This window comes from Pygoscelis adeliae, unplaced genomic scaffold (genome assembly GCF_000699105.1).
Source record: "Pygoscelis adeliae isolate BGI_AS28 unplaced genomic scaffold, ASM69910v1 Scaffold311, whole genome shotgun sequence".
Classification (NCBI taxonomy): domain Eukaryota; kingdom Metazoa; phylum Chordata; class Aves; order Sphenisciformes; family Spheniscidae; genus Pygoscelis; species Pygoscelis adeliae.
In genome coordinates, this window is record NW_008824118.1 from 1,023,014 (window position 1) to 1,038,939 (window position 15,926).

Below are 15,926 nucleotides of genomic sequence, written 5' to 3' on the forward strand. Positions count from 1 at the left end.
TTGGGATTAGAAGATATAACCATTTGCAAAGGTGTGTTGAATGAGGCTGAAATATTTCAGAGCATCAGCCAGAGGCATTTAACTATGTCTTGTTCGCATGCACATGGACACAAGCAGGCACATGTGTGGATCTTCCTGTACTGTCCCTTCCCTAAATCTTTTATCTGTCCTGAAAGAAACCTCCTCTGCTATGGTGAAAAGATCCCAGTGCTGCACAGTAGTTCCTAGCAAATCACTCTCTGCCGGCTTACAGGTTGTATGGTATTTCAGAGCCTCAGCTGCAGAGCTTTAATCACGGAGTAATGCAAATAGAAATAAAGTATTTTATTCAGTCCATTTCAGGAACCTGTGTTTTGAGGGCCTTATTGATCATAACTAAGAAATAGTGTACTGCTAAGGTTGTGGCAGAGAAATAGCATGGCCATCGTTCTTGGTCTGTTGCTGATGCAGTATCTGCTACTCCAGCAAATGCCAAAGTAAAGGCTACATCTTGCAGGTGCTCTGGGACCCTGCTGTTGTGATCACTTTCACCCTAGGCGTGGGAATAATTGCACAGTATTCAGTGGGAGGATTTATGTACGAAAAGTCTCTGCATATGGCAGAAATGTGTGTCTTTTGACATTGGGTGAATCACTTAATCTCTGTACCTCTGTTCCCTTTACCAGGCTTCATGTCCACTATGTATGCATGGTGTAATGTCCTCAGGGCAGGGACTTTCTCCCAGGGATGGTGTCTGACACAGTTAGTTAGCTATTGCAGTAACGAACGTTCTGTGTTCATCCCTCTGTGGGATTCACATTTCTGCCTCCTCAGTGCTGTAAGTTGTTGTGGGAGAGATGCCCACTTCTCCTGCCTAGCTCAGTAAGTTGGGAAGCATACTGCAGCTTTGTTTTTGTTTGTAGTGCTGTTTTCTTATTTCATACAAAGGTATTTGTGTCTGTGGAGCATCTAAGACCTGTAAAAGCTGTGTTACAGAGGGCTGAGAAGATCCCTATGTGCCCATCAGTGATGCCTGCCCAGTTGACAAGATGACAAGCGGCTCTGCCACTGATTGGTCTTGTGATTTTGGGCAGCCCTGTTCTTCCCATATGTCCATTCCCCCTTCTGTTCTTTGTCTGCCTGTCTATTTTGCTAAGATGTCACTGATTTAGAGAACTGATTTATATCTGAGCTTTAGCTCTGCTGTTGTGTTGGTGGAAGAGACCTGGAAGTTGTTGCTAATGTGTAGTGTTGCAAAGGAGGTCTTTTTATCAGTGTAAGTCTGTGTATGTGCTTGTACATCACCTCTCACAAAGTGGCTTCAGTTCTAGGCTGGGCTTTCTGGACAGTGGTGCCGTGTAGATCCCCTTGGTCTCAAGCAGGGCTTGATTTGTAGATTGTCCTCTTCCATATTTCTGTGGGTGTGTTTCCCCCTTTGTGTCTGGACTGCCTTGTATTTTATCTGCTCCCCATACAAAGCAATTACAATGCTCAAGACCTGTTTCTGTGACTGCTTCAGCTGACTTAGGGCGGGAGACAGATTTAACCCATTTGTGCCTCAGAAACATACTTCTCTGATACTTTGCACTTACGTGACTCAGCCTATTTTGCTGAGCTAGAGAGTATTATATATCCTCATGCTCTAGCCAATATGAACAAGGCACCAACATGATGCCTGCATATGAGGTCTGCCTGCTGCCAGCGTTGAAGAAGCTAGGTAGCCCAAGGACCCATCATCTTGAAAAACATCAGGTAGTGCTTCTGTGCACGTGTATATACACACATGCACCTGTAAGTATACAGGCTCCACTAAGGTGATGCATCCCAGGTGTGTATTATAGGGAGGTATCACAGCCTCAGGCCAGCAGGAGAACCTGCGAAAAGGATACTGTGAATTGATGTACTGTTGTTCTTGGGAGAGTAGGCTGAAACCCAGGCTGCATGCAAGTCAGAGGACCTTAGGATCGTCCGTGTGACCCCCGCATGCTCAGCAGTCTCTCCTCCCGACAGACTCTGTTTTCCCACAGCCATGGGCTGAATTGCAGAGTGCCTGTGCCTGTCCTGCCTGCAAATGCACAGGGCCAATAAAACAATTTCTGAAATAGGCTGTGTAGGTGCTCCGCTGTCAAGAAACACTTCTCTAGCCTTTTCTCTGTTCACCCATAATAATTCAGTATGCTGCCTTTACCAGTCACACTGATGAAACACTCCAGCAAGTACAGAACAAATCTTTTCTAGCAACCCCCATGTATCAATTTTACAGAGGATGCATTTCTTGTGTGGCGTTAATTTCTCGGCTCTCAGGAGCACCAGCTAACCATCCTTTTCTGTTTTATGATGATATATCTGGCACAATCTTTCCTTCCTTTTTTCTTTCTCCCCCTCCCCCCGCCCTTCTCCATACAAACCAGATTTTTAACAGAGGAGTTTCTCTTAGAAATGTTCTCCTCCAGTTGGTGACGCACTTGAAATTCCCTGGGTGAAATGATCTCCTTTCCTTCCCCCTAAAACATTCCTATCAACCCTATCTCCACCCACACCAAAACAACATTCATCAGTTCCATATGCTGCTGAACAGCTCTGTGCTGTTTTATGAATAATGTATACCGGCTTGTTAGAAGAACGTTTGTTGTACAAACCAGTGGAATTTGAAATTGAGAGTGATATCAGCAGATATGCCATGCCGTGCACTAACCCACGGGCTTCTTGGGGTACTACTCTGGCATCCTTGCTCGTCAGAAGGGGGAAAACGTGTGAGACATTGGGGACATGTGGGCTTTGAGCCTGCCTTTGAGCTACAGGCGCTCAGTGATCAGAGCCCTTATCCTCGCCTCACCAGGTGTTACAGATCCATGCATGAGAAGAGGAGAAAATTTCAAGATCTGGATTTTGGGGGAGGGTGGCAAATAGGAGATGGTGAAGTATTGTAGATCTGTATGCAAGCAACAGTTCTGGGGGAGGGTCAACCTTCAGGTAATTACCTGAACAGCAAAGCGGGAGTGGTATACAGCAACGTGTTGCACCCCATCCAAACCTGGCAGAAGACAAGGACACAGAGACACTCTCAGGTCCAAAGGATGGGCACATTAACAACTATCCGGACTGCATGCAGACACCTGCGATGTCCGGTATCTGTTGCCTCTGTAACCTGTTTTATTTTTGTAGGGTTCTGCTACTTTTGTTGCTTTTCCTCCCTCCAATAAACCACATTTGGTGGGAGCTGGGGCTGGTGGCTGGCTGACTGCTGTGGTCCCAGGGGCAGAGCTGACGGACTGGTGCTGAGTGACTGGAGGAGATGCTGAACTTCTGACTGAGCACTTCTGACTGCAAAGACTGAGCACGTCTTTGCCCAGAGGTGTGACTGGGGCTTCCTTGGCTGCCTGGGATCAACTGTGCCACTACCAGCTGGAGGTGAAGAAGAAATGTCCCCGGGCAGCGCTCCTTCTGACAGTGGCTGCAGGGGAGGGTGGCAGGGGCCTGGGTTAGAGAGCACAAGTCCCTGTCCTGGGGACTGCAAAAGCCAGCCAGGGTATCTCCTGTAATGGTCAGATGGTCATTCCCCCAACAACAACTCCAGAAATCAGGGTGGTACTGGGTGTGAGCAGAGAGCCTGGGAAACAAAAAACTGGGAAGACAGTCTGGCTCATCCTGCTGGCTCTCTGAGCTCGGTTTTGGATTTGCCTGTTTACCTGCTCACGGCAGGCGTTTCTGGCTCCTTCTGTTTTGTGCACAGAGCAGGTATAAGAAATCCCTGCGGTGTATTCCTTTCCTTCTTGGCAGGCTTTTCTGGATGGGCTAGTGTGTACAGAAAGTCAGTAGTCTGCTTCAAGAGCCAGCCCTATGTTGCCTTTTGAGGGCAGGGCTCAAAAGCCCTTTGTGCCTGTGTGCACACCTGGTTGTGCCTTTCTTTTGTTCACTGCTTCTGCATGCAGAGGCTGAGTCACAGCATGGTCGGCAGGTGCCAAGGGCAGCCTGTTTAAATGGGTCCAATAGTTCATGCATGTGACAAGGTTTTGAGGGAGGTGAGGCTGGTGAGTGACCTTTTTTTTTTCCTTGGCGGCTTTGTAAAATAAACAGGAGTTTTTAGAAGCACTCCCTGCATAGTTTTGCTTCTCTTTCCAATTGGAATAAAAGTACCAACTGGTGCGAGCTTGTGAAAATCTGGATTTTTAGTTGACCTACCTTCTTACCAAAGGGAAAATGGGGATGGAATTCAGCAGCTTCTTACAGAGTTACAGGCTTCCACTTAAAAAAGAAAGTGTAAGTTTCTTGCCCAGTTTATGAACAAATACAAACAAATCCCACGAATACATAACAAATCACACTGGTTTTTTTTATACTGCAGTCTGCTAAGGGTCAAATTGGAGCTGTAGGAAACAGCATTGAAGTTAAAATAAGGAAGGTGACTAGGATGTTGCCTGCTATTCTGTTTTATGCAGCAGTTAATTTCTTTTATTCTCCCTTCAAAACTGCATTTGTTTCTCCAGGGAGCTCAGAGCAGTGCTGGGCCTCAGGTGTGGTGGACCCAGAGATGAGCAATTCTCAGAAAAGGGAAAGCTGTAGGGAGTAGGTTTTTGCGGTCTGTGTAATAGAGCTTAAGAGTTGAAGCAGTGAAGTTGGATACTGCTGAGTAGTCGGTAGCTTGGGGTTTGGATCCTACCTACAGTAGCCTTGGGTGCCAAAAGAGATAGGAAGTCTCTCCCCTTTCCAAGTGGTATCTGTCCAGCTTCAAAGATGAGACCCGTGCAATATTTGTTCTGGCAGTCCCTGCTGTGGTCCAGCCTCCAGTTTTCTGGCTTAGATAGCAAATTTGCCAAGCACTTCCCAGGCTAGCAAGTAAGAAGCTGTGATTGTTGTCAAACTGTAAGAGTGCTTTAAATCAGAGCTTTGGGTTTTTTTCATTTCCCAGAGAGAAAACATGAGTTAATAAAACCTGTCCTTGCAGCTAGTTAAATACAGTGAAAGTCATGTCCCCGCCATAATCTCTGATCAGCTTTGTTGCAATTTAGTGCTTGTCTCCAAGTTTGTTTGATTTAATCATACTCTAGAAAAATGTCTACTGAAAAGAGCTGCTGTCTGAATCAGGGCCTTGGGAAACAGCCATGAAATAAATGATAGAGCAGGTGCTGGGCTGTACACGTCTGCTACTAGTTGCAAAACATGGGAGGAGGAAATTTTTCTTCTCCAGATCATGCAAGAGCCCAGTAGACATCAGGAAAATGTTAAAGCTTAAATTGCTTTGAAGAAGGAACGTAAAGCAGCTCTAAAAGGTTGGTGAGTATGGCGGTGAGTGCGCAGCCTGGCAGCAGTCTGCCAGAGAGGTGGGTTGGGGTGCAGGCATGAAAACTTATGTATCTCCATCCCTTGAGAGGTCTGCTCACTGAGGTCTCACTGAACACTCTTGGTACAGACACCGAACATGCCCTGTATACAGCTGCCCAAGCTGCGGATACTCTCTAGGGTTTTCTCTTTTCATTTTTGTGAATAGCAGAGACTTCTGAGAGGCTATATTTGATGCTTTATGGGAGACACTGTGTCCTTCGTCGGATATATGCCATATGACTGGGCTGGTGTCTGTTACTCCCTAAAGAAGGAAGATGGAGTCTGGCTCATTAGTAAAGATCGGGACAAACACATGTCACTTTGCACAAGGCAAAAGCCTGGGGCATTTGTTGTTCCCGCACCAATCTGGAGTGCTGCTTTTGTATGTCCTGCTTTCAGCTGTAGTGATCCCTAGAGACTTCCTGAGCAGCAAAATCCCATAAAAAGCAGCACTGCACAGGGCAGGTGTTCGTTTTCAGAGGTCATGACCCAATCTTGTAGGCATTTGGGCCAGAGAGCAGCAAAAGGCATTTCTGATACCCCAAGGCAGGTTTTTGCTATGTTTCAAAAGCTCATCCAACCATCTGGGGAAAAAAAATGCTGCTTCTGAAAAAATGGGGAGGTAACTGGGGAAGAAAATGCAGCCTCTTTGCCTTATATGTGGAAGTAGTTTTCTGGCTCAAAATGTAAGATATTTTAATCATAGTAGGAAGAAAAAGACAAGTCTACGAATAAGAGGGGGGCTTTGGTCAAACCATTAGAAACATAGTGGCTTCTAATAGAAAATACTGGGTGACCCCAAGGAATCTGTCAGCATCAGCTTGTGCAGAAAAATGGAGGTGTGTCTAATTCTGCTGGACTGCTGGCTGCATGGTAGGAGAAATGTTAGCCCTTCCTTTTGCTTTCTTCCTGCAGGGTGGTCTTAAAATCTCTTGATAGCTCTCACCTGAAAATTAAGCAAAGTGCCTACAAACTGCCAGCAATGCCCTTTCCTTCACCTTTGTCTAGCTGTTTGCCTTTGGATCAGAGCTCCTTATACAGGAGCTTCAAGTTTGGTGAAGATAGGATAAATAGAAATAGGCAGTGAAAACTCCAGAGTTGGAAATATTTCATCATGTTGCTGTGAGTAGCACAGCAAAGCCCTGTTAGCAGTGGGGACCTCTCTCTGCTAGCTCAGGGTAAGTAGGATGTGGGATGATTCCTCCTGGTGGTCATATCTGTTCTGTTGCTCTGAGAAACCTACTTTTATGGTACACTGTGACTAAAAGTTGTTTTATGTGTAGCATCAGCGTGAGGCGAATTGTACCAGTATGTTTGACCTGCTTGCCTATGGTTCAGTCGAGCCAGATTTTCACAGAGTTGAATATTAAGGATCTTCAAGTAGATCTTGCAAGATTCGGAAAGGAGCCAGTGGATCACAGGATGAGCAGTGGGATATGCTCATGGAATTCTCGTTGCAAGTTTAGCTGTGGCATATGCACAAGACTAGTTTCAACTCTTCAGTTTTCCAAATTATTTGTTTTGGGTCAGAGTTAAGGCTATTTAAATGCTAATGTTTCTGTTGAGTGTGTCATAGCTATTATAGTATGTGATTTTTCAGGCTTGTTCATACTTGATGTGCTACTTTTTGGTAATCATGTGCATCAACAGTTCTTCTACACGTTAACATATTTTGAGGCTGTGTAGGAGTTATGTGCCAGAGGGAGTAAATCTAGCTATGTATATAAGGTAAATTACAAATGTGGATTATAAGTGTGAGAATCAGGGACATTCCATACCAAAATACTTCACTTGAGTCAAGTGGCCTATTTGAAGAACTCCATTAGCTTGTAGTAATAGCAGGCATTTATCCATTGTATGCATCAGCTACTGGAGGGCTGAAACCAGACACACTTATCCAAGTGATGTACCTACTCCCTCTCAAAAGAAATCCATCCCAACTGTCTGATATCCACCCAGGCTTAAGTCAGCCTCCAGATCCTTTTCTTCACAGGCTGGTATCAACAACAGAATTGTGACCTTTGGTGTCGAACCTACTGTCATCTTTCCTAAGAATTGAAAGAGTAACAATGTTAGCAGGCAGCAGTCCAAGACATTGATCTTCAAGTATGAAGGCTGCATATTATTAATTTTCTGTTTTGCACTTAGAAACAGAACATGTTTATGTTTGGGTGTGTGACTGGGGAAGCATTCAGGTGTCTGTGGGGCTCAGGGGCTTTGGATAGCTATTCTGGCATAGTTTTACAGGTAAGCCCATATGATGAAATCTTGGCCCCATTAAAGTCAGTGACAAAAAAAGTCTCACTGACTATCAGGAACTAAATTGCACCTTGGATTTCAAGGCTGTAGTCTCATGGCTTTTGCAAACGTAACAGGGTTATTTAAAAAAACAAACAAACAAACAAACCACAAAACCCAAAATCCTGCTTGAGAAAATGACTGTAGTCTCAAACCCTGCATTCTGGTATTTTTAGCTTAGATGAGATTTCTGCTCAAGACTTTTGCGTTACCATGAACAGATACGGTACTGCCTTGATCAGAGACAGCTTGCTTGCTGGTATTAGTTAGGTAGTTTTCCTCAGCATATTAATTTTTGTGTAGCAGGGGTCAAACAATAATCCAGTCTCATTTCTCTCCCTTTGCAGGCCCTCTACAATTCAATCAAGAATGAGAAGCTGGAGTGGGCAGTGTAAGTATACTGCATAGAAATTAGCTTAAAAATAGTACCTGTGTAGTAATCTGTTTATACATCGTGTGTCACCATCTGAGTGGGCTCCAAAGCTTTTAGAAGATAGCCAGTGTACATAATGAGCTTGCTTTTCTGTTAATGAATGACCTGGCAATACTGCCTCATCTGTTTCTCCAGCAAGGGGAGTTGTTGGTAGGAGCCAACTGCATTTGTAAGGAAAAAGGATGTTTCATTTAGTAGGAAACTTCAGCCTGAAAAGAGAGAAATTAAATCCTCCATTGTTCTATGACTGCATAAATAAAACAGAAGTTGACTTCTCCCTTTATCTTTCAGTACATTGTGTCAGAACCACTGAATAGAAACACACATCTTGGATTGAGTTTCCTGCTGTTGGTTTATTGTCTTGGTTTGTCTCCTGATTAACTATGGATAACTTGACAACAACATAATATGAAAGATGATAAATTGGACAAAGTCTGATATCCCCTGTAGTTCAGGTGCTTTCGACAGGCTAACACTTCTTAACTATGGGAATACTGCAGACAAGAAAGAGCTTCAATTTCTGATTGTGTTAAATTGACATTCCTCTGTGCTTAGGTTTTATGTGGTCTAGGTATGCCAGCAGAGTAGAAAGGTCTGCTTTAGATTTTGCTACTTGCAGAACAGTGGATTTCAGTGTAAAATAAAAGAATGATGTCTTTTATCTATTTTGGCTGTACAAGATGTTTACCTGCGTGGATTTACATATCTGAAATCTCACCTTCTTGAGAACAATGTATGTCTGGGATGCATGCTCCTGCACCTTTTGTGCTAGAAGTCCTAACAACTGCCATAGGTCTTGCAGGCCCATTGGCTTCTGATCTGCCTTGTTTTAAGTTCATCATCTGCAAATTAATTTCTTGTCAGGGTGTGCATCCTCACTTGCAAGGCCTGCTGGTCCCAACTTTGATTGCAGCCCCTGTTCAGAAGTGTTAGATGCTGTCAGAGTAGTGAGGAAGGTGTGCTGGTAAGAGGAATCACCAAGAAGTGCCATCTCTGATGAGTGTCATAAGAAGCATGGTGGGAGACGTTTTCCAAGACCATGTCTTGGACCTGGAATACACTGTGGGAATCTTACATGTCACAACAGCAGAGCTGTTTGCAAGACACTCTCTCACAGGTACTTTAGACCCAGCAGAATCCATTATGTGACTTTCTCGATGGCAGAATTTTCCTCCAGTTCTTGGCAAGAGATCATACCGTGTCTAATACACTTGGGCAGCCTCCAGGTGGGAACTGGCTCATGCCTGGCTCTGCTCCCATGAGCTTCAGTCAAGGTGCTTTATGAGTAGTTTGCTCCTGTATAAGTAGTAACTGCTTCAGCATTTACACAGTCCAGTCCATATCCCTTGCTAATGAATTATTTGGGGAAAAATTGCAAGCAGGCTGGGAAAGGGAGAAATCAGAATCCTCCTTAAATAAGGCTTTGGGATGTGGGCGTAAAGCCACTTTCTCCCAGCAGAATGCTCAAAGTGGCCAATTGTCCATTCCAATCTGAAACTCAGACAGATAGGTGGGGTTGATGTGACAATTACTTTCCAGGCTATGAAAAAAAGCTCATTCTGGGCATAGTCAAAGAGGTTGTGCCTTTAGGGCTGAGAGTGCTGGCTGGAAGAGGGAGCGTGAGGATGTCTCTCCTCACTTTTACAGAGATCTGTGGTTGGTGTAAAGTAATTGCCCCAAGGAGCCCCAGCACTGCCTGACCTAGAGGGAGGAGGCACATCACTCTTGCTCTGCTGTGGTGGTCTGCAGAGAAAGATGGATAGGAAGGGGACATGGTCAGTTTTGCTGTGATGGGACTGAGGAAGAGCCTCTCTCCTTTCCAGAGAGTATCCCTTTGCTTCCCTGATGCAGTTGGCAGGGGAAGAAGTGGGAGGGAGGTAAGGCAAAGGTGGAAATAGGGCTGCAAAACCCAGAATAAGCTCCCTCGTGATGCTGGCATGTTGAAGGAATCCCTTTCCTCCAGCCAGAATCCCTTTGAGGATCTAAGACTCTCTCTCATGAGCTAAGCAACAGCTTAAGAGCTTCTCTGGCAGTACATTATTTGGTGGATTAATGACTGTCAGTAAGTCCATAGGCAGGAGAGGGTAACAGCAGCACGTAAGATGGGGGAAGACTGCTACATGATCCTTATCTTATTAGCTGCAATCTAGGTGTGTCATCATCCTAAATGGTTTGCTGTTCATTTCCAGTAGAATTACAGTCTGATCTAAAGCCCACAGAAAGAAAAGGCTACCATTGATTCCAATTTTGTAGCCAAGAGAAGTGGCGCCTTAATCAGCAGATGTGCTCCAGAGACTTACAGTAGGAGTATTCGTTTATCCTTTATGAACAGGGAAGCGCGAGTACAGCTCTGGAAGAGAGACTTGCATTACAGTTCTTTTTCTGCAGTAGTTCCAGGTTCAAGTTCTCCAAAAGGTTAAAAGCTAATTACATACCATGATCTGTAAAATAAACAGATCTGACCTCGAATTTACCCTGAACTGGTAAATGTGGGATCCTGAATGCACACTCCTACTCCGCACTGCAGCGCCCAAATTTTTTGGTTACTTTTCACAATAGAACCACCAGAAAACATTCTGCCATTTACTTGGCATGCCATTTACTTTGCTTGCCATTTCTTCTTGCCTACCTTGTTGTTCAGCATCCTGGGAGAAAAGAGAAAAGCAGTATGGGAAAACTAACCATCAGAAATATGATTATTCTGTCTTTTGTCCCATTCCATATTTCCTCTCTACTGCTTACAGTTCTAGATCTCTCCTGTCTGTTGGACTGCGGTTCATTTGTTGGAACAGCAAGTGAAGCACTAAGTAGTGATCGGACCTCACTGAAGTAATTGGCAGAAGTTCCTACTGACTGCAGTGAAGCCACATGCTGTTTCATCCAGTTAGTCAAATGCATCCTGTTTTCAGTGTGCTGAGGTCGCTGGAACCACCCCAGGAGTGCATGTAGCCCCAATAATTGTGTCGTAATTTCTCATGCTGCTTAAATTTCCCTGAGGGACTTGATATTTCAATGAGATTTTTTCATACTCGAATGGTAAACCCTTGTTCTTCAACCCTGACAAACCCTGTTCTTCACCCTTAAGATGAAATGAATTCAAGATCCTGTGAACATGAGCAGTGAGATTAAGAGTTGGGTTTGTTTAGGTGGAAAAGGGAGCACTGAGGAGAGGGACCTGGTTGTATTTTTTTCAGTGTGTAAAGGCTGTCTTAGAGGAGGAGGATGTAAATTATTCTTCACACCTGTTGTGGATGGGCTTAAATTTGAAAGAAGGGAAGTTTGGGTTAAACATTAAAAAAAGCTTTCTAGCAATAAGCCTTTTAAACGAGAGCACAAGTTTGCCTGAGCAAGCTATGGAAGTGCTTTCACTGGAGGTTTTTGTGAACCAGTTGTTCTGTCCAGAATGGGTTAGGAAGAGTAGATCCAGCCTCAGAGGTAGAGAGATGGATTAGCTGACCTCTTAACATTCCTTCAGTCCCATTGTCTATAATGTTATGGCCCAGGTTTTGGATGTTTCTCATCCTTTGGCTTTTGCACCAATCATCGTCAGCTTTAAGCTGAAGAAGAAAGATTAATTTGTTTTCAAAGGTGCCAGAGCTAAATATGTTGTTTGCGTGATGTCTACATGGAAGTGTGGTGGTGAACATTATTGTTCTCCATTGTTTGTAATATTATGGAATTGAAGGTGATAGGAAGAATAAAATCATCATCTTAAAATAGGCAGAATAGTGATCTAGAATTAACATATGAAATCCCAAAATGCTGCTTACAAAATTGGAAAGAACAAATGGCTGCATTTGAGCCAGTTGTATCCTGAAAGCTTTCCCTCAGCAAGTCAGTGTAGTTTTCAGGAGAATCACTTGTTTTTTGACTAGTTGATGATACAGTTTTCTTTCCAGAGAAGTTTAGATATGGACACAGTATATTCTTTTTTGTTTTTGTAGACTGCATTGAAAAATCCTCTCCTTCCAGCCAAAACAAAATAGGTCTTTGAGACAGTGATGGTGGGAAAGGGGCACTGCCAAATCCTTTCTGTGTTTCATGGCAATCCGTGACGCTGAGACCGGGGCGGTTATAAAGGCGTCCATGCTGAAGCTCACTTTTTTCTCGGTCAAACCCACAAATCGCTCCCCATTATAATAACTCTGTCTCCCAAGTTCTAGGATGTTTCCTGTTTGCAACTTCATGATTGGTTTTAGAGAGAGGTCAGGTGATAATCACCTGGCTCTCCTTTCTTCTCTCCTCCCTTTGGGAAAGATGCGAAAACTTCTCTCCACTGGTTTCTCAAGTCAATTTCCTAATACAGTTGCTATCAGTTCCACAGATTCATATAATTGTATGTTACAAACCTGAATATTTTCTTTAAATGCCAATTTTTAAATGGATAAACCCAGCCTTTTGCCATGTCATGTAAGTTTTCTATTTGAACAAATGAGACGAAGCAGACTTTTGAAAATGAAGGGCTTGACCCTGTCTTTCCAGCTTAGTGACTTCAAAGTTTTCCAAGGCAGAGCCTCAAATCAGACCGTAGAGCATACAGAAATGTTTTTGTTACTGAGAGAACCAGATGGTGGTTTTCTCCCAGAAGACAAAAATGGGACTTTCTTGTATAGGGTCTTTTTGGGGAGAAGCAAAAATATATTTCTTCACCAAAATGGCAACATCTGCATTTTTGCATGTGTTTCAAATCTACGTGTGTAAGAATAAGAGGCAAACTCCTTCTGGTTGTCAGTGATCGTGCATTTGGAAAGTAAAACACTGCTGTCTCAATGCTGTGTCTTCAGAATCTGCTTGCTCTATCACTTGGCTTTGGTGTGCTGCTTCACATGGGCAGCCGGTGCCCTGGTTACTGCTCTGTCTGCAGGTCCTTTTCCAAAGAGACAAGCTAAGGGAGGTGGAACTGAAGCTCCTTTGTTTTGGGAAACATTGCAAATATCACGTGCTGTAAGCAGTCTTGGAGAACTTCTACAGGTGGTAGCCTTTTCTTGTCACCAGTACACTGCAGAGCAGAGACTCTAGTAGGTCCCAGTTTCTGTGGATGGAAAGTGGGCCCTACAAGAGGGTTCACAGTCATCAGCCCCTTTCAGTCGTCGGAGAGGGGTCACCAGAGGAATCGCTTCCAGACCCAGAGCCAGGAATGATCTCCCTCTGCTGATCAAATCAGAAAATCTCTTAAGACTTCTGCAAACCGAAGTGGACCCTCGTGATGATGTTTTGCTACTGAACTGTGTGTTGGAACCAATGTGGGTTTTTTTCCCCAAAGGCACAAGGATTGTGCTATTTCCTGTACCAAATGGAAAGGAGAGGCACCGAGCCTGCCCCTGACAAGGACCTGAGCTCTGCCTGTGTGACACTAGATCCGTGACTCTGAACATACCTGCACAGAGACACTACCCACTGACTCTTACCTCTGCATCACTGGAGGCCTTCACGCTGGGGATGTTAGAGGACTTGTATCATCTGAGAGAGCCATCTGAAGATAGGGAAGTAGTTGCACCCCTCACAGGCTAGGGTTTCAAACAAAGATCAGTTTTCAGGTGTATGTGTCCAGAGGCCAGGTGAATTTTCTGCAGCTTTTCCTTCTTGCAACCGTACCCTAAAGGCTGGTGAGGAGTAAGCTCAAATTGTTACATCCTTGATAAAGCCTATCCAGGACCTATCTATTCAGCCAACTTTGGAGGGTATGTAAGCAAAGGCTAATACCTGAACTGTTTTGCTACTTTGAAACTCCTCCCAATTGTCCTGCTTTCTTCTTGTGCTTGACCACTGAAGCAACATGAAGTATTTGAAGAAGTGGGTCCCAGATCCCCTGGTTTTATTTCTAGTGGTGTTTCATATTCAAGATCAGAGGGAGATGGAGTCTCCTTTTAGTTCTTTTTTTCTCAGCTGTTCATCCATTTCTTGTTCTCTGTAATGAGTCTCCCTTGTCTCTCTGGTTCCTTTTGTTGCATCTTACAGACTGGCTCATGCATCTAGACCTCATGCATCTTGTCAGAGCACTGTCCTGGTTTTGGCAGGGATAGAGATTGTTTCCTTCCTGGTAACTGGTACAGTGCTGTGTTTTGGATTTGGGGTGAGAACGGTGTTGATAGCACACTGGTGTTTTGGTTGTTGCTGGGTAGTGTTTACACTAGTCAAGGACTTTCCAGCTTCCCATGCTCTACCGACTGAGAAGGCTGGAGGGGCACAAGAAGCTGGGAGGGGGCACAGCCAGGACAGCTGACCCAAACTGGCCAAAGGGATATTCCATACCATGTGACGTCATGCTCAGCATATAAAGCTGGGGGAAGAAGAAGGAAGGGGGGGGATGTTTGGAGTGACGGTGTTTGTCTTCCCGAGTAACCGTTACGTGTGGGGGAGCCCTGCTTTCTTGGGGATGGCTGAACACCTGCCTGCCCATGGGAAGGAGTGAATGAATTCCTTGGTTTGCTTTGCTTGTGTGCGCGGCTTTTGCTTTACCTATTAAACTGTTTTTATCTCAACCCACGAGTTTTCTCGCTTTTGCCCTTCCGATTCTCTCCCCCGTCCCACTGGGGGGGGAGTGGGCGAGCGGCTGCGTGGTGCTCAGTTGCCAACTGAGGTTAAACCACGACAAGCACTCAGCTCTCACAAGTGCCTGAGGCTTCTGAGTCTCAAGGATATCCCATTTTCAATGACAGATTAAAGGACCAATTAAAGGTTTGTTCAGTGCTACCAGTAGTCATGACAGCAAATGCCATTTTGTCCTTGTCTGCCATGTCTGCATTTGTCTTTTGAAGAATTCCTGTTTAATAGGTGCCCCAGAGATGCTGAGTTTGAGAGCATTGCCCCTAGCGCTAGTGGTGTCCAGGATCCCCAGGATTGCTCATCACAACACCTGTGGCTGCTTGGATAAGGGCACTGGTACATTCCCACAGGACAGTTGATCAGTATAAGATAATTTGCTCCCATAGCTCCAAAGGAGATAGCTTATTCAAAAAAAATTCTAAGCCATTTACTGCATGAGGTCTCTGCTGACAAGGAGAAATCCACTGTGTCCTTGGCTGAGATCCCAGAATTCACAAGGCACTTCTGTGTGACAAATCAGCCCGAGTGCTTGTGCCCTAGGAGAGATTTTAGTCTGGATTAGGTACCACAGACTTGTGTTGACTTTGCTCCTGGAATGGACACATATCTAAGAAATGCCTGTCACACAGTGGTCCAGACTTGCCAGCAGCTAGTAAGTATGGTAGACACAGGAAAGGTGGGGACAATCAAAATTGTCAGAAATTCCTACACTTTTTCAATTGGGAGAGGGCTTCAACCAAATCATGCATGAAGAAATCCTTATTGTTTTGACCAACAAAAAGTTTTTTGCAGATCTGTCTGTTCTGCAGTGGGAAAACACATATCAATAGGCTGAAAGATGCAAGGACTGCTCTCCCTTGCAGGAATCAGGTCTTCAGGTAAAAGTTTTGTTCCTCTTTATCAGGAGACCTTGCAAGACAACACCGTGATGGTATGGTGCACCACCTTGGCTGTATCTCTACAACGAAATTAAATGTCTGGCAACTTTGTGTGATTCTCAGGCCGAATGTTGATGTGTAGCATCTGTAGCCATACTGTTGAAAAGTCTTACCCTCCAAAAGAAGGTGCTTGTCTCTATACTGCCTGTTGGGGTGGTCCTTGGCTGTGCTGATTCCTAAACGGTGTCTGGAAATTGTTTGGGAGTGTGCTGGGCTAAGACCATGCCAAGCACAAAGTAATATGAGGTGATCAAAGTCAAATGCCTGGGAGCATTCCCTGGCACTGCTGAGTTCACTAATATAGCCTCTGTATCTCAGGATTTGGTTTCCTTGTTGTCAAACCAGTCTATTATCCTTGTATCTCCTCAGACTAAGTTATTCCCCAGAAGACCATTTCAGCAGAGATATTC

The 15,926-nt window shown here is 44.5% G+C and overlaps 1 protein-coding gene across 1 annotated transcript in view; it reads left to right on the forward strand.

Moving 5' to 3' along the window:
* LOC103925584 (PH and SEC7 domain-containing protein 3-like) overlaps positions 1–15,926 on the forward strand; it is a 76,924-nt gene that overhangs the window by 39,891 nt on the left and 21,107 nt on the right. Inside the window, exon 8 of the mRNA XM_009334314.1 lies at positions 7,947–7,990. Within this exon, the coding sequence (XP_009332589.1) occupies positions 7,947–7,990 (44 nt within the window). The remainder of the gene's footprint in view (positions 1–7,946; positions 7,991–15,926) is intronic.